This window comes from Chiloscyllium plagiosum, unplaced genomic scaffold, assembly GCF_037043375.1.
Source record: "Chiloscyllium plagiosum isolate Xiang-an unplaced genomic scaffold, Cpla_swu_hap1 HiC_scaffold_13, whole genome shotgun sequence".
In the NCBI taxonomy this organism is placed as follows: Eukaryota; Metazoa; Chordata; class Chondrichthyes; order Orectolobiformes; family Hemiscylliidae; genus Chiloscyllium; species Chiloscyllium plagiosum.
Window position 1 is genome coordinate 66,854,004 of NW_028270151.1, and position 13,366 is coordinate 66,867,369.

The window sequence follows — 13,366 nt, forward strand, 5'->3', positions numbered from 1 at the left end:
GGGAGTGGAGGTTGGGTTGGTGGGGGGTGTGGACCTGACAAGGGAGTCACGAATGGAGTGGTCTTTTCGGAATGCTGATAGGGAGAGGAGGGAAATATATCCCTGGTGGTGGAGTCCGTTTGGAGGTGGCGGAAATGACGACAGATGATACGATATATATGGAGGTTGGTGGGGTGGTAGGTGAGGACCAGTAGGGTTCTGTCCTGGGGTGGCGATTGGAGGGGGGGGGGGCTGAAGGGCAGAGGAGCGGGAAGTGGAGGAGATGTGGTGGAGAGCATTGTCGATCACGTCTGGGGGGGGATTGCGGTCGTTGAAGAAGGAGGCCATCTGGTTTGTTCGGTATTGGAACTGGTCCTCCTGGGAGCAGATGCGGCGGAGACAGAGGAATTGGGAATACGGGATGGCGTTTTTACAGGGGGCAGGGTGGGAGGAGGTGTAGTCTAGGTAGCTGTGGGAGTCGGTCGGTTTATAGTAAATGTCCGTGCTGATTCGGTCGCCCGAGATAGAAATGGAGAGGTCTAGGAAGGGGAAGGAGGAGTCTGAGACGGTCCAGGTAAAATTGAGGTCGGGGTGGAAGGTGTTGGCAAAGTGGATGAACTGTTCAACCTCCTCGTGGGAGCACGAGGCAGTGCCGATACAGTCATCGATGTAGCAGAGGAAATGATGGGGGGTGGTGCCAGTGTAGCTGCGGAAGATGGACTGTTCCACATATCCTATGAAGAGGCAGGCATAGCTGGGGCCCATGCGGGTGCCCATGGCTACTCCTTTGGTTTGGAGGAAGTGGGAGGATTGGAAAGAGAAGTTGTTCAGAGTGAGGACCAGTTCAGTCAGTCGAAGGAGGGTGTCAGTGGAAGGGTACTGGTTGGTATGGCGGGAAAGGAAGAAGCGGAGGGCTTTGAGTCCTTCGTAATGGGGGATGGAGGTGTACAGGGACTGGATGTCCATGGTGAAGATAAGGCGTTAGGGACCGGGGAAGCGAAAATCATGGAGGAGGTGGAGGGCATGGGTGGTGTCCCAAACGTAGGTGGGGAGTTCTTGGACTAAGGGGCACAGGACCGTGTCGAGGTATGCAGAGATGAGTTTGGTGGGGCAGGAGCAGGCGGAGACAATGGGTCGGCCGGGGCAGTCAGGTTTGTGGATTTTGGGCAGGAGGTAGAAACGGGCGGTGCGGGGTTGTGGGACTATGAGGTTGGAGGCGGTGGATGGGAGATCCCCTGAGGTGATGAGGTTATGGATGGTCTGGGAGATGATGGTTTGGTGGTGGGAGGTGGGTTAAGGTCAAGGGGGCAGTAGAAGGAGGTGTCCGCAAGCTGGCATTTAGCCTCAGCGGTGTAAAGGTTGGTGCGCCAAACTACTACCGCGCCTCCCTTGTTTGCCGGTTGTCTACAGGATAGTGAAGGCCATTAGTTACATTCCAAAGGTTCTGTCATTTGCCTCAGACTTGGATTAAACTTGAAGAAAGACAAGTTTATTGCTAAACCAGAAAGTTGTTAAATTCAGATTCTGTTGAAAGCGCATACGCTTTGTTTGAAAGATCAGCATTACTTAAAGTGAGTAATCTATTCTTAGATTTGCAAATAAGAAAGGATTCTGGAAGCCTATGATGAAAAATGAAATGGGAGCAGAGGAATGCCTCGCCCTACCTCACTTGGACTTGTTTTGTGCCTGGGTTAACAGCTGACCCAGGAACCCCGAACTCATCCTGAAGATAACTTTGAAAACCTCATGCTTGGCATTTCTAAATGCAAACCTTAGAATTATAGGTCCGTAGCTGTCATGTGTGATGCAAAATAAAATTGACATGCACTACATGGTCCTAAATATTTTTGCAAGCTTTTCAGTTGATTCTAATACTTGTTAAAAATGTAACTAGTCTTTAAATTGTGACAATGAACACTACATATCAAAAGGCAACATTGATCGCATGACTCAAATCCATTGATTGTCCATATTATACTTTGACATGGGTCCATGAATAATCACATGATAAAGGGTATATACTTTCTTGATTAGATCAAAAATAGGATTGTTGTCCTATGTTGTGTGAAGGTTCTCAGAAGAAACCGTTTAAAGTTAGATGGCCGGAGCATTTAGAAAATTTTTTATTCATGTTTTTAATCCATAGAAGTTAATTTCAAATTCAGTCTCATTCTTTCAAAGTGACTGCCTGTCACAGATTATTACAAATCCAACTCTACAATCCTCGTGTCTCTGTGAAAATGGCCTTTTAAAGAAAGCATCTCACAAAAACCTTTAAGGTGTTTAGCTTGTGCCTCAGTACCATATGTATATGAAGGTACAAAATAATAAGAGTTGAGGAAAGGTAATCTTCACAAGCTCACATCAGCGGCAGATACATTTGCTGAGTTTATCCAACATTTTCTGATTTTATTTAAAACTTCCAGCATTTGAATTACTTTGCTCTTGTCCTTTCTAACAAACATGTTGCTTTATTTTCCACTGATATTCACAGTAGATATAAAGTGAAATACAATATCATTGATCTTTTTATAAATACACATTTATTTAAGCAATTTATTATGATCAGAGAATATTTAACAGATAATGCAATGTTTGGTTAATACCTTTAGCATTATAAAAACATCCCCAATAACTCAATACAGAAATTTATCTCTCTATTGGCAATAGCAGATAAGATAATTGAAAAATGGGATAGTTTAGATCAGTGTTTCCTGAGCATTTTCCCACTGTGACACCAGTTTGAGGCTTAGAAATTGTTACAGCTCTTCAATGAGAAATATGGGAGTGGTCAAGAGGAAGGCTGTGAGTGCAAGAGTAGGGAAGAGCTCTGAGTGTGGAGAGGGGTCTGTAAGAGAAGGGGCCTTTTTGAAAAGGATCACAGTTACTACAACTCTGTCAGATCTGCATTTGTGAGCCTTTGGTGCCTCATGACCGACAGTCCCAATTCAGCTCATAACTCAACCTGGGAAACGGATCCCCACTTGAAGCTGCCCTACATCAGACAACAGAAGCATATCTTATGAATTTTAGACAGATTTTCTTTGCAAATATGATTTATTGTAAAATACACCCTACTGCACTTAGAAAATGTATGGCATGACCTAACCTTAGTTTTATGAAATTTTCAATGGTGCACATTGAAAGACAATATAAAATGGAGTGGCAATGGCCTAGAGGAATTATTGCTGGATTCTTAATCCAGAAACCCAGAGAATCATTGGATAGTCATAAGGACGAAAGTGGAATTGCGTACGTTAGATGGGCTTCAGATTGGTTTCACAGGTCCGTACAATATCGAGGGCCGAAGGGCCTGTACTGTGCTGTAATGTTCTAACGTTCAGGGGATCTGGTTCAAATCCTGCCATGGCAGATGGTGGAATTTGAATTCAAGAGAGAAACAAATTCTGAAATTAAGAGTCTAATAATGACCATGAATCTATCGTTGATTGTTAGGGGAGAACTCATCTGGTTCATTCAGGAAGGAAACAGCCATCCTTACCCACATGTGACTCCAGACCCGCAGCAACATGGTTGACTCTTAATTGGCATCTGGGTAATTAGGAATGAGAATAAATGTTGGCCTAACCAGTGACTCCCACATCCCATCTATAAATAAGGACTACAAATTTAAATGGGGCGCAGAAGCGAAGATGTAAATGCGCACAGATAGTTGAAGATGGCAGAACAGTTAGAGAGAGCATTAAATATAGTTTACGGTATCCTTGACTTTAGTATTAGGGGCATAGAATACAAGAGCAAGGTGGTGATGTTGAATTTACAAAAACCACTTGTTAAACCTCAGTTGAAATGTTGGGTACATTTCTGGGAGCCACATTATTAGAAAGAAGTGAACACATTGGAGAAAGTGTTACAAGTGCAATGTACAAGAATGCTTCCAGGAATGAGGAACAAGAGCTATGTAGATAGATTGAGATTTTGGGACTGTTCTCCTTGAAGAGAAGAAAGCTAAGAGGAGATCTGATAGAGGTTATCAGAATCATAAGCAGGTCAGATATAGATATGGATAAACTGTTCCCACTTATAAAAGGAACCAGAATGTGAGGGCATGAATTGATTTGCAAAGAAATAAAGGTAATATAAGAGAAAGCTTTTGCACTCCGTGAGTAATCAGTGCATTTGATACACTATCTGGAAGTGTAGTGGAGACTGGTTCAAATGAAGCTTTCAAGAGGGCATTAGACAATTATCTGGGTAAAGTAATATGCCAAATTATGATAAAGATATAGTAGTAGGGGAAGAAAGCAGATGGTTGGCACTTGGTAATGGTGCCCACTTGAAGTGCCATGCAGGTTAAATGGCATAAGACATCTGTGTTTCCACTCTTTGCCTAGCAAATCTCATATGCTAGAAAAGTATTTTCCTAAAACTGTAATACGTTTGTAAGTGATTGGCAGTGCCAACTGATATTGCTCTTTACGGTTTGGAGGTGCTGGTGTTTGATCGGGCTGGACAAAGTTAAAAATCACACAACACCAGGTTATAGTCCAACAGATTTATTTGGAGGCACTAGCTTTCGAAGCGCTGCATCTTCAGCAGGTGGTTGTGGAGCAGAATCATACGACACAGAATTTAGAGCAACAGGATTGCAGTGTCATGGAATGTAACATTAAACAATTTTAGCTTGCGTCTTTCCTCTTTCAGAGTGATCATGTTAGCTTCGGTTGCCCTTCATTTCACATAACATACCGATCACAAGAGGACACATTTTTCAGGAAGGGAAGCAAGAATTAAAGTAATAAGTATTATCAACCATATTGGCCTGGATTTTAAATGGAAATGATGGTTAAATTATCAGGAGTGGCATTATTTTTCTACCTTTCAAAAAATGAAATTTTGAACACAGAGTGTGAAGACTGCAAAGTGATTGCCTGGCCCTGCTTGCAGGCATTACTGCTGCTGCATGTCTGGAGATCCTCTTAATTTGTTTCTAGAGTTAAACTGACATAAAAGAAAGAGGAAATTCATTCCACAGAGATCAGAGTGGACAGCTTTCTTCAAAGCCAGTGGCCATTTGCTAAGTATAAAACCAACAAAACAAAATTAGTTATTTTTAGAAACATGCAAATCTTGAATTCTGCTCGACCACACTTTCATGGATTCAAGGTTAAAGCCTGGAGCTCCATCTATGTATAGGTTTCACACCAAAATTTAAAAGAAACTTTATGATTGCCAAGCTTTCAATTTATCCCATAGATAAGTCTAAACTTACCCAAAGCTTTCATGTAGCCATCAAAATTGTTATTTTCAATCATCTCCCATGTACCATTGTAATCTGCTGGCATCTTGTCAGTTTTTGAAGCAAAGAATCAAGAAAAAGCAAATCTTTGTTGTTTGAAGATCAACCAGAACAAAGTGCTGAGTGCACATGCTTTTATACTGCTCCAGTTATCTCATGAATGACCGTAGTTCAACATATTAGAGAATACGATCAGATTAGGGAATTGCAAAACATTTATCTATTGCACAAGCTCTTTTCATCTTTGCTTAGTTGGCAAATGGAAAAATCAATTTAAATTCCAAGGATGGGGTGATTCAATAATTTTATGCACAACTTTAGAACCTATGTGAGAAATAAGACTACAGTATGGGAAACTCTTCCTAAAATAAAGCAATTGAATTATCAAAGGGTAACCAAGCTATTATTTCTATTAGTATCTCTGACAGAGGCCGAAATTATTTGATTGAATTATTCAAATTGTGTCTGTAGTAATTGGCCGAATTAGTTTAAATAGACCATGCTATTTGTGACATACAAGACTCAATTTTGATCAGAAGCAGGAATTGGATGAAGGAACAATACCTTATTTTTCATCTTGGCATTTGTAACCTTCAAGACAAATCACAGAGTTCAACAACTTCAGAGCATGAATGTTGTCCTCCATTTTGCTTACCCCTCCAGTGTCTTGTGTACTTGGGTTTCCTCTTCGCAAAACCAATCTATTTTCAAATATCCACAGCTGTCATGAATATCTATTTTGAGTTGGGATCACTCTTCATTACCATTGCTCTTCGTCTGCTGTTTCAGGCACCTTCACCATCTCTTCCACTCCCTCCTTCTTCCCATTTCTCAGCAACATAAAAACCATCATTTTCCAGCCCCCTTCAGTTCCAAAGAGTCATTGGATGCAATATTAACTCTGTTTGTCTCTGCATATAAGCACTTGCTTAGTTTGAAGAGCAATACACTTTTCAAGTGAGGTTGCACTGACTGTTGTCGTACTTTTGGACAGATTCTTGTGTTGTCAGGCAGTTCCCAAAGGTTTTCTGATTATCTCCATAGAGGTGGTGGTAAAGAAGGTCACAACAAGGAGGAAAACATGGTGTCCCAACAGTCACAGGAAGATCTCCAGGTATAATATCCAGAAGGGATAGACAGTAAAATCAATGCCAATGAACCAAGGACTGGGGTTCATCTTGTCGGTGGTCCCATTGTGTGTGCTTCCTGCGCAGAGGAGTTGGGTTGTTACAATCCATATGTACAACCACCACGTCCCAGCAGCGGATGTCCTGACCTTCCTGAGAAGATACGTCCAAGTCGAGGGAGAAAGTACCAATGTGGTCGATCCTTTTGGGATCTGGACCAGCAAACGACAGGTCAGGGTAACCCTGAGGGTTGATGCCAGTGGGAACATCCTCCACCCACCCTCCCGCTTTGCCATTGGAAGAAGCAGAGGTTACCTGACATACGCAGGGCAGCCGAAAGTGTGCCGAACCTCCGGGAGGTCAGGCCACATGGCGGCGGATTGTAAAGTGACTGTCTGTCGAAACTGCAAGCAGGAAGGCCACCCGACCAAGGAATGTAAAGAGGCCAAGAACTGTAATCTATGCAGAGAGGCGGGCCACATGTACAAGGCCTGCCTAAGACGAGGGGCCGGCACCTATGCACAGATGGCCGGAGGAGGCAACACGAGCCGTGGACCGCCCAAGACCAGCAAGGTACCACAAAACAGCACGGGAACGGTGTCTGGAGGCACCCAGAAGGAAGGGCAGGCTGTAGTGGAGCAGACTGCAGACAGCGGGGAGGTACAGCAGCCGATCCAAGCTCCTTCAAGACAGACAGAGGAAAGGGAAGAGGAGGGAACAAAGGAGGCAGAGGATTGGATTACTGTCAAAAGCAGAAAGAGGAAACCTCACCCAAAGCCACCCAGCGAAGGGGGAAGTGACACCTACACGACGAGGATACAGGCAGCTCTTCCAACAGTGAGGATGGGCGCAAGGAGGGTCGTCACCAGAGGAAGAGACAGAGCGCCGCGGGGAAAAAGGAGGGCAGCACCGCCCAAGCAGGAAAAGGTGATCCCTCTGAGGCGATGGGTAAAGACCTCCCCCTACCCGGTGAGAACCACGAGGTACCCACCGGCCCACAGCTCCAGGTAACTGGGAGCAGCGGTCCTATGACAGCCCTGCTGTCGGACAGGGAACTGGACTGTGTTGACCCTGGGCCCGACCCGAAGACACCAGAGCGGTGAAATGGCCCCAGCGTGGAGCTGGACAGCTACCTCAGCCCTGGGAGGGTCCAGCAGTTTGCCGTCACCACGGGGGATGCACACAGCTACCCCAGAGAGGCAAGACCAGCAGCAAATGGACACTGGTAACCTTGTAAACTGTTAAAATGGGGATAAGAGTTGCCAGCATCAATGTGCATAGCATCTAATCGGCTACGCGATGTGTTTCTATGATGGCCTTCCTGGCCAAAGTTAAAGTCGATGTCCTGTTCCTGCAGGAGTGTGAGATACCGCACCTCAGCAGCTACAGGAGATGGTCGAGCTTGTGGGCCCATGGGCTGTCAGTTTGGTCGGGGGGCAACGATAGCCGCGCCTCCGACCTGGGTATCCTGTTGCAAGGAGGCAACTTCACCATCTCCGAAGTTAAGGAGGTGGTGGGCGGGTGCCTCCTCGTCACTGACGTCATGTACAGAAACGCTCCCCTGAGACTGATAATGTGTACGCCCCAGTGGGTAAGAGTGAACGGTTGGCCATCCTGCAGCAGCTTCTACTGTTGCTGGCTACGTCCAGGCCGGTCATTCTGACCGGAGACTTTAACTGTATCATTGATGCAGATGGACGATCCGGCGGGGGGGACAGTAAACTGGACACCACGTCCAGAGGCCTGACGGACATGCTAAAAGATGCCAAGCTGCGCAACGTCTTCAGCACCCCTGCAGACGGAGCGCAGCATAGATACGCCTGGTCACGGGCAGACGGGTCTATCAGCTCAAGGATAGATTACCTGTTTGTGTCCTGAGCGCTCTCGGTAAGATCCACTGACGTCAAACCGGTGTTCTTCTCTGACCACTGCCTCCTGCTGGCTGACTGTCACCTACAGGACGAGCCACCGGCTGGCAAGGGAACGTGGAAGCTGAACACAAAGCTGTTGACCCCGGGAAGCATTGAGGAGCTCAAGAGGGACTACGCAGGTTGGAGAACCATGAAGCCCCTCTTTGAGTCCCCAGCGGACTGTGGGAAACAGTAAAAGGGAACATCAAGAGGTTCTTCATCTACCAAGGTGTTCAGGAGGCGAGAGAGAGGCAGGGAAAACTGTCCCAGCTCCAGGAAAGTATGCAGGACCTGCTCCTGCTGCAGACAATGGGGGTCGATGTCATGGAGGACCTCAAGGAGGTGAAGGACCAGCAAGCCTCGCTCTTTGCCTCAGAGGCCTCCAAAGTAATCTTCAGGTCCAGGGTCCGCTCGGTGGAGCAGGACGAGACGTGCTCACGTTTCTTCTTCCAGTAGGTGCACAAAGAGAGCTCCATGCTCAGCAGCCTGAAGGAAGAAGATGGCTCGCTAACGTCATCTCAGGCTGACGTCATGAGGATCAGTGAATCCTTCTACGCCAGTCTGTATGACGCGAAGCCGACCAACAGCGCGGCCTCCCAGTCGTTCCTGTCCTCTATCACGGAGGTCTTCGACGACAGAACACGGGAGAGGCTGGACCAGCCGCTATCTCTGGATGAGCTGACCAAGGCCCTTGAGTCCTTCAAAAAGAATAAAACTCCCGGAAGCGACAGCTTACCGGTCGAGCTCTATTCCGCTCTGTGGGACTTGATTGGCCAGGACCTGCTGGAGGTGTATGTCAGTATGCTTCGGGCAGGTACCATGAATGAATCCATGAGGAAAGGCATCATCACCCTCATCTACAAGCGGAAGGGGGAGAGGGAAGAACTCAAAAATTGGAGACCAATCTCACTGTTGAATGCGGATTACAAAATTCTGTCAAAGGTAATCGCCAACCGGGTCAGGTCTGCTCTAGGGTCGGTGATTCACCCTGACCAAACCTGTGCTGTACCGGGCAGGAAGATCACTGAGAGTCTCGCACTCCTCAGGGATACGATCGCCTACGTGCAGGAAAGAGGGTTGGACAACTGCCTGATCAGCTTGGATCAGGAGAAAGCTTTTGACAGGATATCACACAGGTATATGAGAGATGTTCTCTCCAAAATGGGTTTTGGGGAGGGAATCTGCAATTGGTTCAGACTGCTCTACAATCCAACATTGTCAGTGCAGTCTCAATCAATGGGTGGGAATCAGATAGCTTCCCAGTCAGATCTGGAGTCAGGCAGGGCTGCCCTCTCTCTCCTGCCTTGTTTGTGTGCTGCATAGAGCCATTTGCTGAGTCTATCAGGAAGGATGCGAGCCTGACAGGGGTGACTATTCCTGGCAGCGGGGGCCTGCAGGTCAAGGCCTCCCTGTACATGGATGACGTGCCGTTTTCTGCTCGGATCCGCTGTCCGTGCACAGACTCATGTGCATATGTGACCAGTTCAAACGTTCCTCGGGGGCCAAGGTAAACCGAGGCAAGAGCGAGGCCATGCTCTTCGGGAACTGGGCTGACCAATCCTCGATCCCTTTCACCGTCAGGACCGACCACCTGATGATGCTGGGTATTTGGTTTGGGGGGGCTGGGGCGTGCGCCAAGTCTTGGGAGGAGCGTATCAGCAAAGTGAGGCAGAAACTGGGCAGGTGGAAGCTACGGTCGCTCTCCATCGCGGGAAAAAACCTGGTCATCAGGTGTGAGGCACTGTCATTGCTGTTATACGTGGCACAGATCTGGCCTATTCCCAGAACCTGTGCCGCTGCAGTCACCCGGGCCAGCTTCCAGTTTATATAGAGATCAAAGATGGACCGGGTCCGAAGGGACTCGATGTATAAAGATCTGGGCAATGGGGGAAAAAATACACCCAATGCCACCCTCACCCTGATGGCCACCTTTGTGTGTGGCTGCATCAAGCTGTGCGTGGATCCCCGGTACGCAAACACCAAGTGTCACTACGTACTGAGGTTCTACCTGTCCCCGCTGTTGTGAAGGATGGGCCTGGCCTCGCTGCCGCGGAATGCTCCGAGTAGTTGGACCGTTCCGTATCACCTGTCCTTCATGGAGAAGTTTATGAAGAAAAACACCTTTGACCACAAGTCCATCAGGAAGTGGTCAGCACGTAGTGTCCTTGAGACCCTTCGGGAAAAGGAGAGGGTGGATCCTATCGAGCGGTTCCCTGAGCAGACTGTCAAAGTCATTTGGCAGAATGCCTCATCGCCAGAACTTTCCAACAAGCACCAAGACATGGCTTGGCTGGTGGTGAGAAGGGCTCTGCCTGTGAGAGCCTTCATGCACGCCCGGACTCTCAGCCGCACCGCACGCTGCCCTCGAAGCGGCTGCAGGGGGGGGAAACGAGACTGTCACATACCTCCTTCTGGAATGTGCCTACGCAGAAGAAGTCTGGAGAGGAATGCAGTGGTGTTTGTCAAGGTTTGTCCTGAGCAGCGCCGTGACGCGGGACTCCGTGCTCTACGGCCTGTTCCCCGGGACACACACCGAGACGAACATCAACTGTGCCTGGAGGATCATCAACTCGGTGAAGGACGATCTCTGGGCGGTCTGAAACCTGTTGATCTTCCAGCTGAAGGAGTTGACCCCGACTGAGTGTTGCAGACTGACACATTCCAAGGTCCAGGACTACGTGTTGAGGGACGCGCTGAAGCTTGGGGCAGCTGCCGCCAAGGCGCGGTGGGGAAAGACCACCGTGTAACGTCTGCCTGCCTAAGCACAGGGGGCTGACGCAGTAAGGGGTCTCCACTGACCCCCCTGCTAAATATGTGGATAGTAATCGTACAGACCTGTATATATGAATGATTACTCTGTCTCTGTATACCAAGAAATGGAATGTTTACGGATGTATGGCATGACCAATTGTACAGATCATCAAAATATTTTATGAATAAAGTATATTTTTGAAATAAAAAAAAAGACTGGGGTTCATTACAAACATTGGCCAAAACTTCTTTCACCTCTCCACTCACCATTCTACTCCCTTTGTTCCTCTAACTCAGCACAGAATCACTGTATGAGCAATAGGATATTTTAATCAGTTTTGCTGAGGCCACTACAGAAGTGTTTTGCAGAATAAGAACACTTAGTCTCCTTTTGTAAAAGAAACCATGGGTTGACACTTATCGAGGAATTATTTCAAGGCAGTTTTGCATTTAGCTTAAACTTAATCACTTTGATCATGTGTGCACTTTAGTTGATTGAAGTTTTATAACAGCTTCTGATTCTGTATTGTTAACCTCTCATTAACATAGAAGGCATCTGAATAGTTTCAATATTATTCAATACAGTTAAAGGAATGGCAAATGTAACCCTTCAATCTTCAGCCTCATTCTTAACTTTATGCTGGTTTTCATCATCCAATGAAGACTACTGCTCCTGAATCAAGTGCATTTCTAGTGCTTATTGTCACGAACCCATGGACATAGAAGGGCTAATGCCCGAAACGTCGATTCTCCTGTTCCCTAGATGCTGCCTGACCTGCTGCGCTTTTCCAGCAACACATTTCCATCTCTGATCTCCAGCATCTGCAGACCTCACTTTCTCCTCAGACATATCAAGTGGCCCTAGTGAAACCCAAACTGACCATCAATGCACAAGTTATTGGTGAGGTGCTTGATTGCAGCCAGTATGTTTTAACAGACCATAATTTTGATGAATCCAATATATTCATCTGCTTTTTAATATAATTTGGAATAAGTATGACTATGTGACAACTGTAATGTTTGAGTAATCAGACTTGGATCAATTATCAACTTGCGCATTTCTGGAAGTGCCAGCTTTGTTTTGTTGGCAAACACGCATTAGAATCTGCCTGAGGATATAAAACTTCACGGCACCTTTTCTTCCTCTTAGGTGTCTAACTGTCATGTTTGAATGCAGTAGGACCGTAAAGTTTTGACCTCATCCTTTGGTTCTGTGATCATGAAACTCAGTCTTTTGCAGTTCTAAATGAATGACTCTCTAACCTGAAACTATGGGCAGAATGTCTTTTGCCTGGTGTGGCATGAGCAATGGCAAAAGATTGGGAAGCCACTGACAGCATGAAAATAACAGAATCTCCCATTGAGAAAAGGGTTTGCAACCTTCCCCTTAAGGTTTAAATAGCGTCTTCAGAACCACGCTGCTTCGTGGTGACTACCTTATTTACATGCATTTGGAACTTATTAATACCCCAACTTGCTTTTTTTTTAAAAAAATGCCAATTCCAAATCTCTCCTACCCCCAGAAATCTAGTTGGTGCCAATTCCCAACAAGTAAATTGAAACATACAACAGTTCTTCAGAGCAACATTGCTGCATTCTCCATAGCCACCATCCTCCCAGGAAACTACACAGCTGGCTGGTCTAGTGTGGTAGAGAAAAAGCACTTCAAGATATAAGATGGTAGGTTACAGAGACTTTGAGGAAGATCTCATATTAACTTGCACTCCTTAAGATTCTAAGTAGATAAGATTACCGACAGTGTGGAAACAGGCCCTTCGGCCCAATAAGTCCACATCGACCCTCCGAAGAGCAACCCACCCAGTCACATTCCCCTAACTAATGCACCTAATACTATGGGCAATTTAGCATGGCCAATTCACCTAACCTGCACATCTTTGGACTGTGGGAGGAAACCAGAGCACCCAGAGGAAACCCATGCAGACATGGGGAGAATGTGCAAACTCCACATAGACAGTTGCCCGAAGTGGGAATTGAACCCGGGTCCCTGGTGCTGTGAGGCAGCAGTGCTAACCACTGAGCCACCAAGTAGTTCTGCCCCTAGCCAGTATAATATCAACACAGTTGGTAGTGATTATGACACTTGTCAGTATTAACTCTTTCAGACTCATATAGAACACAGGGCAGTGTGCAGGAGAATACAAGAATTTCACTAAAGCTTTTGGAGACAAGATATTTGGCAGAGTCCTATAGGGTCTTAGTGTCATCTGCTATGGTGAAATATGTGACAGAATCAGATGAGCAATCCAGCAAGGTCTATCTCAATGGTGAAAGCATCTCGCTCCATCTATGATGCTTTTCACAAGCAGCGAGGTGAGTTT

At 46.5% G+C, this 13,366-nt stretch overlaps 1 protein-coding gene across 1 annotated transcript in view; it reads right to left on the reverse strand.

The window, feature by feature from the left end:
• Positions 1-5,370, reverse strand: part of LOC122555835 (retinol-binding protein 2-like) — a 36,402-nt gene extending 31,032 nt beyond the window's left edge. The window contains exon 1 of the mRNA XM_043702020.2: positions 5,213-5,370. Coding sequence (XP_043557955.1) covers positions 5,213-5,285 — 73 coding nt within the window. The 5' untranslated portion in view covers positions 5,286-5,370. The remainder of the gene's footprint in view (positions 1-5,212) is intronic.
• Between the last annotated feature and the right edge of the window lie 7,996 nt (positions 5,371-13,366).